Source organism: Neovison vison, chromosome 9, assembly GCF_020171115.1.
Source record: "Neovison vison isolate M4711 chromosome 9, ASM_NN_V1, whole genome shotgun sequence".
In the NCBI taxonomy this organism is placed as follows: domain Eukaryota; kingdom Metazoa; phylum Chordata; class Mammalia; order Carnivora; family Mustelidae; genus Neogale; species Neogale vison.
Genome location: NC_058099.1, coordinates 99,914,869 through 99,934,886, shown reverse-complemented (window position 1 = coordinate 99,934,886; position 20,018 = coordinate 99,914,869). Strand labels below are relative to the sequence as shown.

The window sequence follows — 20,018 nt, the reverse complement described above, 5'->3', positions numbered from 1 at the left end:
ACGTCCTCCCGGCTCCCAACTACGAGGGGCAAAGCCTCCTTCTGCCCGGCCCGGGCCCCGGGGCGGCACCAGCCACAGACAGCCACAGCCGGACCCGGAGAGCAGCGGCGCTCCCTCAGACGTCCCCAGGGACGCCAGACCGCGCAAGGGAGGCATCACCTCTCCACCTGGCCCGCTGTGACAGCACGTGAGGACGACAAGGACCTCGCAGAAGCAGAACGGGCAGCCCTACCGTGGGTTCTGACGAGGAGGAGTGCCAGGGTCCAGCCTGGTGCCCTGAGGACGTCGGGGCGCAACAGCCCCACACTCCATAACGAAGTGAGCCCAGCCCGCCCCGGGGCCCGCGGTCACTCACTCCCGGAACCTCCTGCTGTGGATCTTGGGGCAGCCTGCGCCGCTGGGGACCAGGTGGCAGCCCTCCACCTCCTTCTGGAGCTCGGCTCTCAGCAGCCCTTCCGACTCGCCCTCCAGCGCAGGCGCAGAGGACCACGACACGTCGGACCCCTCTGCAACGTCACAGAGAAGCAAGTCAGCACACAGCCCGGGCCACGCTGGGCGGAGGGCGGAGGGCGGGGAAGGCCCCAGCACACCTCACAGGGTGGCGCCCCTGGGACAGCCCCTCCCCGCAGAAGGACAAAGGCGACAAGTGCTCCAGCCACGCACCGATGCTCTGTGGGCTGCTCTGAAGGCACAGCTCGGGCAGCGGCGTACTGACACGTGCCCCCTGCAACCCCATGACCCTCACGCTGCTGGGCACGCAGCTACGTGGTTCGTGCTTTTCATTCTCACGGGGAGCATCCGATGCACACAGCACACCCTCGGGGGCCTCGCCCCGGTCCCTCAGCCCGCCCCCCAAGAGGCGCAGGGGCCAAGAGCGCTGCCGGCCCACAGAACACCGTCTGGCCAGCCAGCACCCGACAGCTGCCGCCCTGAGCTGGCGCGGTGCACGGCCGCCGGCACAGCGATACCTGAGGGGACAGCCTGCTCCGGGGCCCGGTCGTCACCGCCGCTCTCGCCATCCAGCGCGGGGTCACTGGCGGGAGCGGGGCTCCCGGTGTTTTCTTGGAGACGCTGCTGCTTTCTCTCCTGCCGTTCTTTCAAAATGATCTTTAAGACGAAACAAGCAATTAAAACACCTAAGTACTTGTCCTTACGAATAAGCCCTTCTGCTAAACAAGCCACCCCACCTCAGCAGGTGGGCACGGTACCTTCCTGCACCCTCATGGTAGCGACATGCCCTCTGTCCCCAGGGGCCAGGCCCACGCCCCCCAGATGTGCAGAGGCAGGCATGCAGGACCCAGGCCAGACAGCGCCGCCGCGCCAGCCCCAACAGAACCCATATTCCAGAATCTGCACACCAGCCAGATCACCCCAGGGAGGCCGCGGGCAGCAGCCCCCGTTCCTGGTTCTCTGCCCACAACACCTGCCGAGCATTGCAAGGAAAGGAGCCCGTCTCCAGGAGCGGAGACGCTCTGCTCCGTGCCCTCCGCCGCCCCATGCCGGGAGGGGTCGCTGCCAGAGAACGACACACACACGCCGACAGCGCACGCTCCGGCGGAACGAACATCAGGTCTGCAAATGCTCCAAGCTGTTAGACGTGACACAGACCCCGCAGAGTCGCGTCTCCGAGCACCAGCCTCCCCCGCGTACCTTCTTCAGCGAGGTGGGCTTCTTGGCCTTGGGGCCCTCCCTCCGCTTCCCCTTCTTCATCAGCGGGCCGCTGGAGTCCAGGGGGTTGTGCGGCGTCTTCACCTGGCTCAGGCGGCCCTTCTTCCCCGACGCGGTGTCTCTGGAGAGGACCGGCACTGCCCCGACTGCAACACGGGGGGACACGGGGCATCAGGCGCCCGCCGCCCAGCCCATGGCTTCCCTCATCCCCGTCGGACTGACCGTTACACAGTCAGCTCGCTGACAACCCCATGACGTTCAGACCTTCCAGCAGAGATCCCAAACGCCATCACTTAGCGAGACACAACCAGCGTCCCTCCCCGTGATCCAACCTCCACGTGGCTCAGCAAAGCGTGAGGTGGGGGACCCCCACCCTCTGCAAGTGAGGTATTTCCAGGCAGCGCACACCAACGACAGCCCTTGTGACGGGGTCCGGTCCCTCCCCCCCATTTTCGACGCCGTCTCTCAGGGGGAGGCTACTGGTTTCCAAACTCGCATGGTCTCTCTCACTAGCCTGTAGGATTCTCTGCGTTTTCCAGGCGGAAAGATAACTGGCCTAGATCCCGTCCCCCGCCGCCGGGACGAGCCTCCGCCGTCACGGGACCACAGTCGCCGCCCAGCATTTCCCTCTGGCGCTGCTTCCCGCCTTCTTCCCGCCCCAGGGAACCAGTCTGTCTCGCCGGCCTCCTCTCCCTGCCCTCTCGTTAGGACGATTTCCCAGCGCACGCCCAAGGAAAGAGAACGTCCGACAAGCCCCACGTCCCCACCATCCGGCTTCCACGACACCGGTGTTTCCCGCTAGCTGACCGGCCCACACGGGCTCTGACCGGCGCTGAGCTCTGGGCGTGCGGGTCCGCGCCTGAGGGTGCACAGGCCCCGCAGCCTCGCTCTGGGCCGCTTCCAGCCACAGCCCCGCACGGCGGGACCTGGGCACCCAGGGGATGCGTGTGAGCGGACGTGGATGAGCCCGTCGGGAGGAAGCGGCCCATGCAGACCCTGCTCCCGCCTGCTCCCTCCGCCCCCGATGCCACCTCCCAGGGCAGCTGGGCACCTGGGACTCCTGCTGCCTGGGCCCCGCCCGGCTGCCCCAGGCCAGGCGACTCTCCACACAGCATCAGCGGTGCGCCCGGGGCCCTGGCACACGCACAGGGAGATCGGCCTGCTCTGTCCCGAAAAGCGGCTCCCCTGCGGGATGAGACACTCGCCCGTCACGGCAGCCCTCCACAAAGTGACCGCGGGCTTCCGACGAACTGCGGAGCGCAGCCAGTGCGCCCACCCGAGCCCGGCCGTCCTCTCCAGGCTGCGCCTGCCCTCGCCCTGCTCACGGAGACGCCGCCATAACCTGCAGCTCTCGCCTTCCACCAGAAGGGCTGCGGGATGGCGCACACGCCCTTCAGAGAGGGGATCCGGCAACGGGCAGTCCCGCCAGCCCTCTGTGGGCCCAGGGCCAGGGGACCTCCGCCCCACATCCCTGCAGAGACAGGGCCCGGGTGCGAGTGCAGGCGTCCACGAGGCCCGGGACGTGGACCAACGCAGGCCCCGGCACGGCCCGCGGGCCAGGGCACCCCGAGCCCGCACACACCTGTGTGCAGACAGCGGAGGCGCCGGCCGCGCCCGGGAGCCCCCAAGAGCCAGAGCGAGCAGCCCGGGCACAGAGCCGCCGGCAGGTGCGGGACGGCCCGCAGAGCCAGGCCAAGGCCATCACCGAGGGAAACCATCACCATCGCGACTCTCGGGGAGAAAACACCACCCCGAAACCAGAGCTGCTACGATGTATTAACTGAAATAAGGCGCATTCAACGACAAATTCCGAGCCTTTCAAAGAAACTAGGAAACGTGACCCACACTCAGGGAACAGAAGTTCAGAGAAACAGCGTCGGCGGTCCGGGCTGGGGGCACGGCCACCACGACTCCGGGGCAGCCTAAGGACACAGCCCAAGCCGGGGGGGCCGGGCAGGTGCAGCTCCGGACAGAAACCGATGAAGCCGAAAAGAAATACAAATACTCGGTTCCAAGAAAACTCTTACAGAGACGAAGAAAAGTGAACTGAGCCCAGGAGACCAGCAGGGCATCAGCGAGCAGACCACACGGGTAAGGGGGCCGCCTGGACACAGGGAACCAGAAAGGCTTCAGAAGAAATAAAGGCCCCGGGGGCATATCTAACAAGGGGGGAGGGGGCGTGTCTGGGTGGGTTAAAGCCTCTGCCTTGGGCTCAGGTCATGATCTCAGGGTCCTGGGATCGAGCCCCACATCAGGCTCTCTGCTCAGCAGGGGGCTTGCTTCTCTCTCCGTTTGCCACTCTGCTTACTTGTGATTTCTCTGTCAAATAAGTAAATTAAATCTTAAAAAAAAAAAAAAAAAAAGGCCCCTGGGGCACGTGTGGGGCTCAGTCGTTGCGCCTCTGCCTTCGGCTCAGGTCACGATCCCAGGGTCCCAGGATCGAACCCCGTGTCAGGCTCCCTGTTCAGCGGGGAGTCTGCTTCTCCCTCTCTCTCTGCCTGCCTCTCCCCCTGCTTGTGCTGTCAAATAAGTAAGATCTTAGAAGAAAAAAAAGGAAAGAAAAGCAAAGCAAGGAAAAGAAAGGGAGGAAGGGAGGAAGGAGAGAGAGAGAGAAAGGCCCAAACTCCCCAAATCTGACGAAAGCACAACTCTGGGGCCCGCGCACAGCCAAGGTGGGGTGCGTGGAGACCCAGAGATGCGGCCCGGTGCAAGCGCTGAAGGCCACACAAAAGCGCGCGTGGGACCAGCCAGCGGACCCGCCGTGTCCCAGGAGCCAGCGGACCCGCCGTGTCCCAGGAGCCAGCGGAGGCCAGAGCACAGGCACGCGTCGTCTCAGCCCGCCCCGCAGACACGGGTGTCTCACGCACCGAAGGCTGGCGGCCATCCCGTGTCGGCCTGCCCCTGGCCGTCTCCCCAGCCAGGCCGCACTTCCTGTCTCCGGGTCACAATTCTCACCACTTCTTAAACTCCTGCCTCGTTACTCTTACTGCTTACGGCGACCCGGGACCAGTGACCTTCAGTTCTACTATTGTAATTGTTTGGGGCACCACAAGCCGTGCCTAGAGAGACGGCCACCTTAGTCCTGTCTCCCCCTCCCCTCAGACAGGCCAAGTAACAACCCTCCAGTGGCCTCTCCGTGCTGGAGCACGAGGCAGGCGCGCGGACAGCGGAGACTGGCCGAAAGCTAAGCTTCCTGTGTCACACACTCGGCCAAGTTGTGACACTTGGCTCTGAAGGAAACCACGTGGGCACCGTGACCACGCGGGCAGTAAGGGGGTGAGGGCCTCACTGCCGAGAGGGGGAAAGTGTCAGTCATCCGGCCGGAAGCTCCAACCAGCCAGGACACTCTCCTCAGCCGGAGCGGAAGGCCCTGACTCCCTCCGGTTCCGTGCAGGCAGAGAGAGGGGAGGAAGCTGCAGGAGCGAAGCCAGACACGAGCAGAGATCCGGGCTTGAGGTTTCAGGAAGGAGGCCGCGTCCGGGGCACGAAAGCGCAAGGCGAAGCAGCACGCGCTGCCGTGGGAGCTGCTGCAAGTGACCAGGAGATCCGGAAGATCCGGAAGATCGAGATCGTTCCCAAAGGCAGCCGCACTGACCAGCAGATTTTCAGGGTGGACGCGAGAGCCTCCCACGGGAAGAAGGTGCCATCGAGGACTTTCCCGGCTAGACAGGAGGAGTCAGTGCTGCCTTCACAGCTTCCACGGACAGGCTGATCGTCTGGTCGGGGCCAGTGCGACGGGTGACTTTCAGCTAAATGCTCCCGGACCATTCTGAAAATCCTACGGCCTTTAAGAATGACGCTGTATCCTGGGGCGCCTGGGTGGCTCAGTGGGTTAAAGCCTCTGCCTTCGGCATGGGTTGTGGTCCCAGGGTCCTGGGATCGAGCCCCGCATCGGGCTCTCTGCTCGCCTGGGATCCTGCTTCCCTTCCTCTCTCTCTGCCTGCCTCTCTGCCTGCTTGTGATCTCTGTCTGTGTCAAATAAATAAATAAAATCTTAAAAAAAAAAAATGATGCCAAGTCTTACTTCTGGGGACAACAGCCAAGGGGGAGGCTCCTAGGCTCATCTCATCCCGTGGTTACACTGACAGAACACTGACATGAGTGTAAATAACCCAGGAAAGGACCCAAAGGCGGGCAGAACAGACTCTCCACAGCTCAGGTAGGGAACAGGCACATCCAAGAGGGACAGAAAGGATGGGCATGGCCTGGAGCCTGACGAACCCAAAGGCCGTCTGCAGGAGGGAGAAACGCACCAGGTGCGGAGGGGGGAGAGCAGACCCCACACCAGGCACCCGGGGTCCACACTGGGAGAGAGCAGACCCCATGGCACTGGGCTTTGGAAACCAGACTGGACGAACCTCGCGGGTTCTTACTACCAGTGGGGCTGAGCACCTAAAACTCCAAACCAGCGGCTCTGCCCTGGGCAGGGGCACGGAGCCACAGCGAAGCGGCCGCAGGCTGGAGGGCTGTCCGCGAACCTCAGAGCCTGTGCCGGGAGGGCGGGGATCCCTGGGAGACCCCTCTGAGAACGAACGGGCTGGCAGGTGCCATCTCCCTCCCGCACACCCCCAGCCCAGGCACGCAGAAACCCGCAGGAGCAGCGCGGCGCTAAGAACATGCACCCGCCACCCCCAGCCCAGCCTCTGCAGGGATTTCTGGGGCAGTTACGGTGCCCTTCCCACAGCGGCCCAGCCGGCACTGGGCACCTCACTCCCGCACACCTCCTGCGGCCCCGTCCCCTCCGGCATGGCCCGGTCCCCCAGGAGCTGTCCCTGTGCACTGGGGTCCTGCTGGCAGTGGACCTGCACGCGCCGCGCGGGCTCCTGGAGCCCCGTCCCTGCGTTCTCCGGCGAATCTAAGCCCTCCAATACACCTTAGGCCCGAGCCCATCCCAAGTGGTGCCAGGAGCCCCGAGAGAGAGAACTGCACCCTCCACGGTGACTCCTGCCCCCAGGAGAGGGGAAGATAACCACACACCCCAGTCTGATGCGGTCCCAGCAGCGGGCTGGCGCCAGACATCTGGTCAGACCGCAGGGCCCGCCCAACCACAAAAGCTTCTCCGGTGGGGTCCGGTGACAGTGCAGTTCCGGCAAACAGCTGGTCCGACTCAAGTTAGGCTAAGGTCGCCCCAGCCTGGCCGGCTACCAACCCCCGGGCCAAACCCTGCCCTCACCAGGCAGAGCGCGCCTCTGCAGAGGAGCGGACCGAGGAGGAAGGGGGCCGGGCCCACGCACCCCACAGGAGACAGTCCCTGAGGCACCAGGCCCTGGGGAGCAGGGGACACTGCACCGCTGGGACACGACCGGAGCCCCTCTTCCTGGGGCCACGGCTCCCAAAAGCGGGAGACGCGGCTGGCTTCCCAAAGCAGGGGGGCAGACGCACAGAGTTCGACAAAAGGCGAGTACAGAAGACGGGTCCGCGTCGGAGACCGGGGACAACCCCAGCGAGACAAGCGGCCTAAGAATCCCGCCCGGCGGACAGTGTCACGTACGGGTCGCCAACACACTCGCCGGCCGGAGAGAAGAGCGGAGGACGCCTCACGCGCGTCAGCGAGACCCCTGACGAGACAGAAAACACAAAACCCACCGGAGACGAAGAACTCAGGGACGGAACTGGAAATGCAGTGCGCGCTGGACGGTCATCTCACGAGACCGAGAGCGGCCCACGGCGCGGACGCCGGGGACGGGACACGAGCCCGCCGAGCAGCGAGAGGAGGAGTGAGAAAAGCCGGGAACGCGTCTCGGAAACTCACCGTCGGCACCAAGAGCAGCACCATCGGCATTACAGGCTCTCAGAAGGCGCAGAGAGAGAAAATGGGGCAGAAAATGTATCTGGAGAAAGAAAGCTTCCCAAATCTGAGGAAGGAAACAGAAATCCAGGTGCCGGAGGTACAGCGTCCCCTGCAAAATAAACCAAAGGAGGCCCAGCCCAAAATACTTAGAATTAACATGGCAGAAAATACTAATAAAGGGAGAATTTTGAAACCAGGAGGAAAAGAGCGCCTGGGTGGCTCAGTCAGGTAAGCATCCAAGTCTTGATTTCGGCTCAGGCCGTGATCTCAGGGTCGCGGGATGGAGCCCCACACCAGGCTCTGTGCAGGGCGTGGAGCCTGCCTACAGTTCCCCCTCCCTCCCTCTGCCGCCTCCCGGCCCTCCCCGCCCTCTTTCTCCAAAAAAAAAAAAAAAAAAAAGCACCCGCGAGAGAGTCATCCAGGGGAGTCCCCCTAAGGCTGCGAGCAGGTCTTCCAGCAGACGCTTCACAGCAGCGTGATGGGGTCACGGTGCTGAAAGGAAAAAATGTGCCCGAGGAAACTCCAGCCAGCCAGAGTAGGAGGCCAGAGAAACAGCTTCCCAAACAAAAGTTACAGGAACTCATGAGCACTAAACCAGCCCTACCAGAAACACCGAAGGGGTATCTATGAGTGGAAGACCATAAGCAGGAGTGAGAAATGCTAGAAGCACAAAAGCAGTCAAATTAAGTCTATCTCTAAAAATCAGTCCAGGGATTCACAAAACAAAGATGTAAAGTAGGACACCGTGTCCCTACAACGCGGCAGGGAGCAGTAAAATGCGGTGCTTTTGGAACGGGTGAAACGTAGGCGACCGTCAACAGCCCACACAGCCGGCTTGGTGCGTGAGACGTGAGACGCCAACCAAGCGTCACACAAATCATAAACTCGTAACAGATATTCCAAAATAAAGAGAAAGGATTCCACGTAGGTCATTCAAGATGGCCAGCAAACCGCGAGAAGAGAAAGAACAGAGAAGCACTGCAGAAACAATCGTAAAACAAGTAACAAAATGGCAGTAAGTCCGTCCTCCTCCATGACCTAATGGACTAAGGGCGCCGAAGAGAAGACACAGGTGACAGAGCGGAGACGGAAGTCAACACCCGTCCACACACCGGCCTCCCGGAGACTCACTTCAGACCTACAGGCGCACGCAGACTGAGAGCGCAGGGACGGAAGAGTGTTTCTGTGCAAAAGGAAGCGAAAAGAAAGCTGGGCAGCAATGCTGCAGGAGAAAAACCAGACTCAAGACAGAGCCAGGAACACAGAAGGACCCTACACCATCACCAAGACGGCAGTCCGGGCACCCGGTGCCTCGGGCCTTCAGCTCAGGTCATGATCCCAGGGTGCTGGGATCAAGCCCCGCGTCAGGCTCCCTGCTCAGCAGAAAGCCTGCTTCTCCCTCTGCCTCACCCCCTGCTTATGCTCTCTCTCTCTACCTCTCTCTGACACATAAATAAAATCTTGAAAAAAAAAAATTTAAAAAGCGGACAATCCAACAGTAAGACATAACAATTGTAAATATTTGTGCCCCCAAAGTAGGAGCACTCCAATGCGTAACGCATTTAATAACAAACAAAGTAATCAACAGTAGCGCACCCCGCAGGAGGGGACTTTAACCCTGCTGACATCAACGGGTAGGTCAGCCACACAGAAAATCAACAAGGAACCAGTGGCTTTGAACGCCACACAGGACCGGATGCATCTAACGACACATTCCAAACGCTCCCAGAACAGCAGAATGTACATTCTTTTCAAGTGCACATGGAACATTCTCCAGAACAGATCACATATTAGCCCACAAGTCTCAGCAAATTCAAGAAGCTTAAAGTCATACCGTGCATCTTTTCTGACCACAACGCTATGAAACTAGCAATCAACCGGAAGGGAAAATCTGGAAAGAACACAAACACATGGAGATTGATGACATGTTATTAACAATGAATGGGTCAACTAAGAAATCAAAAAGTACATGGAAACAAATGCGAATGAAAACACAAAATTGGGGGGATGCAGCAAAAATGGTTCTAAGAGGGATGTTTGTAGTAACAGAGGCCTACCTCGGGAAGCAAGAAAAATCTCAAATAAACAACCTAACTTTATATCTAAAGGAACTAAAACCCCAAGCCAGTAGAAGGAAGGAAATCATATACATCACAGCAGAAATAAATAATTAGGGAGACTAACAAAAGCAAAAAAGCCACAACAGAACAGATCAATGAAACCAGGAGCCGGTTCTTTGAAAAGATCAAAAAAACCAATAAATTCTTAGCCAGACTCATGGGAAAAAGATGACTGAAATCAACAAAATGAGAAATGAAAAAGAATCAAAACCACAGAAACACCAAGGATTGTAAGAAAACATTATGAAAAATTGTATGTTAACAAACTGACATAGAGCAGAACTGGGTAAATTCCTACAAACATATAACTTCCCTAAACTGAATCAGAAAGAAATGGAAAATTTGAATAAACCAATTACCCACAACGAAACGGAATCACTCATCAAAAAACTCTGAACAAACAAAAGTCCAGGACCAGATGGCTTCACAGGTGAATTCTACCAAACATTTAAAGAAGAGTTAATACTTACTCTTCTCAAGCTATTCCAAAAAATAAAAGAGGAAGGAAAACTTCCAAATTCATTCCATGAGGCCAGCATTACCCTGATACCAAAATCAGATAAAGACACGACAATAAAAGAAAACTACAGGCCAGAATCTCTGATGAAGACAGATGCAAAACTCCTCAAAAAAAGACAAACTGAATCGAGCAATACATGAAAAAAAAATCATTCACCACAATCAAGTGGGATTTCTCCTGGGATACAAGCGTGGTTCAATATTCACAAAGCAACACGACACATACACCAATAAGAGAAAGGATAAAAATGATATACTCATTTCAACAGATGCAGGAAAAGCACCTGACAAAGTACAATACCCATTGCTGATAAGAACCCTCAACAAAGTAGCTTCAAGGGACTGTATCTCAATGTAATAAAAGCCATATATGATAACCTGCAGCTAACCTCACACTCAAGGGTGAAAAACTATGGGTTTTCCCCTAAAATCAGGAACAATTTAGGTTACCACTTTTATTCAACACAGTAGCCAAGTCCGAGCCACAGCAGTCAGAAAACAAAAAGAAACAGAAGACTTCCAAGCTGGTAAAGAAGTCAAACCTTCACTACCAGCAGATGATACAGTACCACACAGAAAACCCTAGACTCCACCAAAAACTAAAGTCGCAGGATACAAAATCAATATATATAAATCCGCGGCATTTCTAAGTACCAATAATAAAATACCATGAAGAAAAATTAAGACAACAGACCCACTTACAATTACATCAAAACCAATAAAATACCCAGGAATAAACTTAACCAAGAAGGTAAAAGATGTGTGTACTGTGAAAACTGTAAAATACTGACGAAAGAAACTGAGGACAACACAAATGGAAAGCTACTCCGTGTCGGAGCGCCCGGGGGGGCTCCCATCAGCTGAGCCTCTGTTTTCCGCCCGGGTCATGATCCCATCATGACCCCAGTGTCCTGGGATGGAGCGCCATGAGCAGGGAACCTGCTTCTCCCTCTCCCTCTGCCTGCCGCTCCCCGCCTGCTTGTGTGTGCGCTCTCTGTCAAGTAAATAAAATCCTAAAAAAAAAAAAAGATATTCCATGCTCATGGATAGGGGAGACAAATATCGTTAAAATGTCCATGTTACCCAAAACAATCTACAGATTTAATGCAATCCCTCTCAAAATACCAATGGCATTTTTCACAGAACGAGAACAAATACTTCTAAAATTTTTATAGAATCACAGAAGACACTAAATAGTCAAAGTAAGCTTAAAAAAGAACAACAAACTGAAGGTATCACAACCCCAGGCTTCAAGTTATACTACAAAGCCACACTCACCAAGAGTATGGTCCTGGGGTGCCTGGGTGGCCCAGTCAGGTGTCCGGCCCATGGTTCCAGCTCAGGTCATGATCTGAGGGTCACATGAGTGCACAGCCTGCTTCCGATTCTCTTTCCCTCTCCCTCTCTCTAAAATAAAGAAAGCTTTAAAAAAAATTTAAAAACCAGTACAGTACTAGCACACACACACACACATACACACAAAACAAAACAAAAAAAAAACAGAAAAACAGATCAACAGAACAGAATAGAAAGCCCAGAAATAAACCCAAAATTATATGGCTAATTAATCTTCAACAAAGGAGGCAAGAATATTCAATGGGGAAAAGCTGGTCTCTTTAACAAATGGGGGAAACTGGACAGCTACACGCGTAAGAATGAAACAACTAATTTCTTACATCACACACAAAAACAAATTCGCAATGGATTAAAGACCTAAATTTGAGCCCTGAAACCATAAAAAATCCTAGAAGAGAGCACAGGCAGTAATTTCTCTGCCATCAGTCACAGCAACATTTTTTTTGATGTCTCCTGAGACCAGGGAAACAAAAGCAAAATCATGCTACCGGGACTACAGTAAAATACAGAACTTCTGCACAATTAAATAAACCACCAACAAAACTAAAAATCTACTGAGCAGGCTGAAAATATTTGCAAATGACATTATCAAATAAGGGGTTAGCATCCAAAATCTATAAAAAGAACTTACACAACTTATACCTAAAAAACCAAATAATCCATTTTAAAATAGGCAGAAGACATGAACAGACATTTCTCTAAAAAAGACACCCAGATGGCCAACAGACACAGGAAAAGATGCTCAACATCACCCATCACCAGGGGAATACAGATCGAATCCACAAAGAGCCCCTCACACCTGAGAATGGCGTCAACCGAAAACACAAGAAACGAGTGTTGAATACACTGTGGAGAAAGGGAGCCCTCGTGCACTGGTGGTGGGAATGCAAGCTGGTGCAGTTGCCCAGGGAACCAGGATGGAGGCTTCTCAGAAAGTTGAAAATAGAGCTACCCTGTGATCCCATAATTCTACTGCTGGGTAGTTCCTGAAAGAAGACAAAAACACTTAATTCAAAGACATATGCACCACTATGTTTACTGCAGCATTATTTACAAGAGCCAATACAGAAGCAACCCAAGTGTCCACTGATAGATGAAGAAGGACGTGGTGTATCATACATACACTGGAATATTACTTAACCATAAAAAGAAAATAAAGGAAATCTTGCCATTTGCAACAAGAAGATGAATCCAGACAGTGTAACAATAAGCGAAATAAGGCAAACAAAGACAAATAACATGATTTCACTCATCTCATGTGAAATTTAAGAGCCAAAGGAAAAGAAAAAACACAAACTCTTAATTATACAAAACCAACGGATGGTTACCAGAGGAGAGCTGGGTAGGGGAACAGGTGAAATGGGCGATGGGGTTTACAAGAACACGTATGGATCGTGATGCACCGAGTAAGGCACCGGACTGCTGAATCTCTGCACCGCACACCTGAAACAACTGCTGTGCCGCTCTACATGAAAGACACTGGAATTGAGGGGGAATAAATTATGCTACATCTACTTTGCCCGTCATCTTTACGTGGAAGAAGAGAGCCTGGGGCCAGCGCGTCTGTTTACAACACGGCTCACGGTTCCATGCCCACTGCTGAGACCTATGGCTCAGAAAAAAGATTCCACTCAAAAGAGAACCGCTCATTAATAGTGCAACTTGCCACTCAAGAGCTCTGGGAAGATTAACAAGATTAACACTGTTCTCACACTGGTAACACATCTATTCTGCGGCCCATAGATCAAGGAGTTAGCGTGACTTTCGAGTCTTATTTTTAAAGAAATACATTTCATAAGGCTGTGGCTACCACAGACAGTGATTGCTCCGATGGGTTAGGGAACAGCGAACTGAAAACATCCTGGAAATGATTCACTATCTGGAAGAGGTCAAACTATCAACATCAACAGGAATTTGGAAGAAGCGGATTCCAGCCCTCATGGGTGGCTTTGAGGGGTTCAAGACTGTGGTGGAGGAAGTCACTGCAGATGTGGGGGAAACAGCAGGAGAAGCGGGATCAGAAGTGCGGCCTAAAGACGGGACTGAACTGCTAGAATCCCGTGATCAGACTTGAACAGACGAGGACTTGCTTCTTACGGATGAGCAAAGAAAGTGGTTTCTTGAGATGGAATCTACACCAGTGAAGATGCCATGAAGACTGCTGAACTGACAGCAGAGATTTAGAATATCACACGAACGTAGCTATAACGCAGCAGCAGGCTTGGAGAGGATGGACCCCAGTTTTTCAGATTGTTTTAAGGTTTTATTTATTTGAGAGAGAGATAGAGAGAGAGTACAAGCTTGGGGTGGGGGGAGCAGAGGGAGAGAGACAAGCAGGGAGCCCAACTCAGGGCTCAATCCCAGAACCCAGAGCCAAAGGAAACGCTTCACAGACTAAGCCCCCCAGGCATCCTGCACTCCAGTTGTGAAAGAAGTTTTGCTGTGGGTACAACGCTACCATACAGCATCACGGGCTACAGAGAAACTGCTCCTGGAAGGAGAGTCCTTCCGTGCGGCAAACTCCAGGGTTGTCTTACTTTCGGAAACGGCCACAGCTGCCGCCACCCAGATGGGCCGGCAGCCTTAAACAGCAGACGAGACCCTCCACCAGCAAAAAGATTATGGCTCCTGAAAGCTCAGATGATGGTTAGTATTTTTTAGAAATTTTTTAAAAATAACATATGTACATTGTTTTTTTAGACACACCACTGTTGCACTTAGTGGACTACAGTTCAGTGTCAACATGACTTTTATATGCCCTAGGAAACCAAAAATTCACTTGACTTGCTTTACTGTGATATTCACTTTATTGCAGTGGTCTGGAACCACACCCGTAGTATCTCCAAGGAATGCCTGTAGTGAGGGAGAAAAAACTGCCAAGAAGCAATTCTATAACCAGCAAAACTATCCTTCCAAAACTAAATGCAAAACAGAGATGTTCCTAGACAGACAAAGCACAAGAGAACTTGCTGCTCAGCGAACTCCTGTATGATATGAGGGGAAGGCCTTCCGGAGAAATGCTGAAGAAGTGCCACTGGGCAGTATCTGACCCTAGAGGGACAGATCCTGAACACTAACAATCATGAATAAAGCTGGAAAACGTAAAATTCTTTTCTCAGTGCTTGTCTTAGTTTCTTCAAAAGACATGAAAACATCGGGCAATGCTTACAACACCATACCATCTTGTTGATGACATACACAGGCATGACACAGATGCCAACTACAGCCCAGAGAGAGAGAGGGAGACAAGAATTACACTGGTGTAAAGCTTCTCCAATGCAGAAACTCAGATGTATACCGTAATTCCTAGAGCAATCAATTACTTTCCTTATTCATGAGCAGCCACTTGCTTACCTATTTTTAAGAAAATTATTTTTTTTAAGTAAAGAAAAAATAAATGAAGGATTCAAAATGGTACTCTAAAAGTATTTACTTGGGGCGCCCAGGTGGCTCAGTCAGTTAAAAGTCAGACTGTTGATTTCGGCTCAGGTCATGATCTCAGGATCGTGAGATCCAGCCCCAGGCATGAAGCCTGCCTAGGATTCTGTCTCTCTCCCTCTCCGTCTGCCTCTCCCTGCTAAAAATAAACAAATATATAAGTAATATAAATAAATAAAACTATTCACTTAACATAAAAAAACCAAGAATAAAAAAAAAACAGCAAAACAGCAGATGTAAATCCAACCACAGTAAAAATTACATTAAATGTGAATGAAGGAGCCATTCCACTCGAGCAGGGACTGTCAGACTGCGTAAGAAGAACAGTGTGGCCATCTGCTATCTAAAAGAAACACACTGTAGATTTCAAGGCCCCATCTGCTAAGTAACCAGGGCTAGTCCTCCCTGTGCCACTGGTAAAAGCACGACTCTCCTCATCACCATGGCAACCAGGTGGGCAGCCCTGAGTTGGGGTCAAGAATAGACTCAAGCCCAAAGCCCTCTGAGCTGTGTTCTAGCCAGCAAGCTCTGCAGGGAGCTATTCAGCACTGGCTCAGCTAAGAATGAAGAGAAACCCTGAATTCCTCTTAACTGGATTTTACTTTTCACGGGAGAGATGGTTCCATTAGTCATGTCAAAAGGACAGGCGACAGGCACATCAGGGTCTGGGCACTCCTGGGACTCTGGTCGAAACATCGTTTCAATATTATCAAAATCCCAGCCTCACAATGCAACAACCTGAAACTACCTAAAAATGTGACCTGAGATGGAAAAAGGTATTCACAAATGACAGTACAAAGGGCTGACATCCAAGATCTATAAAGAACTCCTCAAACTCAACACACACAAAACAGATAATCACGTCAAAAAATGGGCAGAAGATATGAACAGACACTTCTCCAAAGAAGACACAGAAATGGCTAAGAGACACATGAAAAAATGTTCATCATCACTGGCCATCAGGCAGATTCAAATCAAAACCACACTGAGATATCACCTTACACCAGTCAGAATGGCCAAAATCAACAAGACAGTAAACAATGTGTGTTGGAGAGGATGTGGAGAAAGGGGAACCCTCTTACACTGTTGGTGGGAATGCAAGTTGGTGCAGCCACTTTGGAAAACAGTGTGGAGATTCCTTAAGAAATTAAAAATAAAGCTTCCCTATGACCCTGCAATTGCACTACTGGGTATTTACCCCAAAGATTCAGATGTAGTGAAAAGTAGGGCCACACGCACCCCAATGTTGTAGCAATGGCCATGGTCGCCAAACTGTGGAAAGAACCAAGATGCCCTTCAACAGACGAATGGATAAAGATGATGTGGTCCATATATATACAATAAGGTATTACTTAGCCGTCAGAAAGGATGAATACCCAACTTCTGCCTCAACATGGACGGGACTGGAGAAGACTGCGCGGAGTGAAATAAGTCAAGCAGAGAGTCAGTTATCATATGGTTTCACTTACTTGTGGAGCACAAGGAAAACCATAGAGAACATCAGGAGAAAGAAGGGAAAAGTGAAGGAGAGGAAATTGGAGGGGAGGGAGACAAGCCAGGAGAGACTATGGCCTCCAGTAAACAACCTAAGGGTTTTTGGAGGGGCAGGGATGGGGGGATGGGTTGGCCCGGCGGTGAGTATTAAGGAGGGCATGGATTCATGGAGCACTGGGTGTTCTATGCAAACAAGGAAACACGGAACACATCAGAAACTAATGATATACTGTACGGTGACCCACGTAACACAATTTAAAAAAAAAAAAAAAAAGTTGACCTGAACCGGAAAACATAAAATTTGCCTCTTAAAAATCTTTTAGAATGATTTGACCATCTGTATTATGTATTTTTAGTCACATGTAATTACAGAACTATCTTCTTAGTTTCTGACTGAACAATTTTTTTATTGAGTTTTTTATTTTATTTATTTGACAGAGATCACAGGTAGGCTGAAAGGCAGGCAGAGAGAGGAGGAAGCAGGCTCCCCGCTGAGCAGAGAGCCCGATGCGGGACTCGATCCCAGGACCCTGAGACCATGACCTGAGCCGAAGGCAGAGGCTTTAATCCACTGAGCCACCCAGGCGCCCCTGACTGGCCAATTTTAAAGTTTCTATTTCTCCTCCACCTCAGTGGGGTCTGTAAACCAAACCAGAAGATGCTTCTTTTTTTTTTTCACAAGATGCTTCTTTAAAAGAACTCTGATCTGATGGAGGGCTCCTGCCTCTGCTCAGCTGCTATTTCACACACGACCCCACCTAAAAGGTCCAGCTTGAACCTAGTCCCAAAAGAGCCACCCCAGACCCTTCACAGGACCCTTCCTCTGCCTTCCGGCTTTCTCCTTCTGCTGAAGGTCTGGAAAGCTCGGTCCGCAGTTCCCACAGCCCCCTGCGGGCTCCCCGGAGGCTGTACCCCGCAGAACCGGAGAGTGGCTGAAAGTCTTCCCGACTTCTCCACGCCGCTGCAGGCTGCTCAGGGACCTGCTCTGAGAAACAGGAGGCTGGGGGACTCCTGCCCTGACCCACAAGCAAGGCCCCGCACGAGGTTCGTGCGTTCTCCGTTTACCATGCTGCTCTGACGTCTTCACGGCTTTCAGCAAAGGAAACAGTGGCCCTCCTGGGCTGGCCAGTTCTTAGAGTCACCTAAGGGTCCAGCCTGGAACATGCCTGTGCCACACAAGCCAGCCTCCCCCCCACCCCCCGAGCCAGACCCCCTGTGCCTGGGGGCCAGGCAGTGCCGGATGCCTTCCACCCAGAGCTCGTGGCAAGTGCCATGCGGACCAGCCCTACACAGTCCCCCCACCCCACCCCGGACCTCGGCCCGCCGCCTGCACTGGCGCTTACCCGCCGGCTGCGCCCACCTGGAGGACCGAGCCTGCACGACTCTTGCCTCTTGTGGCCACACCTGCCTCGCCCCTCATCAGAGCACACGGAACGAGCCCCCTGCTAACTGCCGAGGAAAGCTGCCTCTGCCAACAGGTAACCCAGGAGTTGCCCACGCCCGCCAAGGCAGCTGGACTGGTCTGAAAACCACCCTGTGCGCGGTCGGTGCCCTACGGGCCTTCCCCAGGGCAGCGGAGAAAAGCAACGCGCAGGGAAGGCCAGAGAGGGGCCGCGGTCCCAAGCTCTGGCGCGTGTGGGCACTTGGACTCGCAGGGTACGCAGCGGCGGGTCCTGCCAGGAATAAAGCGACCAACGTCACGGAGACAACCAGGGAAACTCAAATACAGACCGGACAGTGGAGGCCGGTGAGAAACGCGCCTGAGAGCGACAGAAGATGGCCGCGGGGTCCGGGCAACACGCAGCCACTGCCGGTCACGGGCTAACCGAGGTACCCGCGCGGGAAAACGGCGTTAACATCTACCAGTTACTGAAAAGCACTCCCGAGAAATAAACAGCCGGGTCACAGACACCACGGGAGTGACACAGAGCTGACAACGGCCGGACCTGCGGAGGGGCCACACGGTAGGCTGCCTTCGCGAGGACAGAACAAAACATCCTCTCGTGTGTTTGCTAAAAACACGTGTTCCCAACCCTGACCCCATCCCCAGGGACCCAGGTCTGGGATGGGCCCGGAGCCTGCACGCTCCGCGCACTTGCCCGTGACCCACCGCGGGGCCCCGGGGACGCGGCGCGAGGGCCACGCTCGTACGGCCGCCCCACCCGCGGTGCTTCGGCTCAGTTCCCCGCGTGCGGAGTTGGAAGGCCGGGCGCGGGGCCAGCGGTCCGCACCACCGTGGGGCCACCACGCAAGCTTCCTTCTGCCGCAAACACGGAACGCGTAGGAATGCTCGCTGCGCACCAGCCAGCAGCCCGCACAGTATGACCCACGGCACCGCGACGTTTCAGCTTCAAAAATACGCCACCGCCACCCCGATCCCCCAGAAAGGCTACAACTGACATCGACACGACCAAACGGTGGCGAGGCTGCGGGCCCGGCCGGCTCTCGCGGTACCGGTGAGCGCAGCACCAGGCTCGGAGACAGGCCCGGCGAGTCTGTAAACTAAACAGATCCCGACCGCACGGCCCAGAGCTGCGCTCCCGGACAATCAAACACGGGGACTCAAATACTGTCCCCTGAACGGTACAAAGGCACCAGTCACAGCAGCCAGAGGTGGAGACAACCTCCGTGTCCACCAGCGGAGGATGTGGGGTAAACACACCACGGCCCGGGGAGTACAAGTCAGCCACGACCACGAGCCCAGCGCGGACACGCGAACACGGGCGAACGTCCAAGGCGCTCGGCCAAGTGGAAACGGACGGACACAAAAGGTCACAAGTTGCACCGTCCCGTTTACACGACCCGTCAGAAGAGGTAAATCAGCAGAGGAAATGCACGCCGGGGGTCTCCAGGAGCTGGGGAAACGGGGAGCTTAGCAGGCGGGCTCTCCTGGCAGAACCAGGAAAACGAGCCCCCGCGGCACCGCTGAGCGGCCCGCCTCAGAACGAGTCCTCTGATGGGACCTGAATTTCACCTGAATGAAAAACAAAGAACGGGGGCGCCTGGATGACTCAGTCAGCAAAGCCTCTGCCTGCGGCTCAGGTCATGGTCCCGGGCTCCTGGGACCGAGCCCCGCGGCGGGCTCCCTGCTCCACGGGGGCCCGCTTCTCCCGCTGCCTCCACCCCTGCTCCTGAGGGCGCGCTCGCTCTAACAGATAAAAAATTTTTAAAAATAAACAAAACCAAAAAAACAAAAGGAACTACAGACACAGACAGACAGCAGGAGTACCCGTGAAAATACCCCGACGACTGAAGGAACCTCACACGAAGCCTACGCAGTAGGAGCCCGTTTCTCTGTGGCTCTAGAACAGGGAGGAAAAACTGGAGACAGAGAATAGGCAGGGGCTGCCTGGGGCCGCAGGGACCTGCCGGGCGGGGCTAAGGGAGCGTCCAAGGGTGGGGACGGAGCCTGGGTTCCCCTGCGAGGACAGGCCTGCCATCTGTGCGGGCCACGATACACGGCCCCCTCCACAGACGAGAAGAGCCACGAAGGCCGGTCAACGCGCACTCGGGTCGCTGAGACGCCCCGGAGCAGCGAGCGGTGGTATGGACCCAGGTCTGCAACTCCGAAACGCAGCGGAACAACCAAACGCTCGTGGCTGGACAGGTCAGGGTCAGCCAGCTCTTCCCTG

At 54.3% G+C, this 20,018-nt stretch overlaps 1 protein-coding gene across 2 annotated transcripts in view; it reads right to left on the bottom strand.

Annotated features, from left to right (window-relative positions):
- The window catches only part of SECISBP2 (SECIS binding protein 2), a 59,809-nt gene that overhangs the window by 19,541 nt on the left and 20,250 nt on the right, over positions 1-20,018 (bottom strand). For both annotated transcript variants that reach the window (XM_044266095.1, XM_044266094.1), the window contains exons 11-13: positions 1,651-1,814; positions 969-1,107; positions 356-506 (exon numbers count right to left, since the gene is read on the bottom strand). In XM_044266095.1, the coding sequence (XP_044122030.1) occupies positions 356-506; positions 969-1,107; positions 1,651-1,814 (454 nt within the window). The remainder of the gene's footprint in view (positions 1-355; positions 507-968; positions 1,108-1,650; positions 1,815-20,018) is intronic.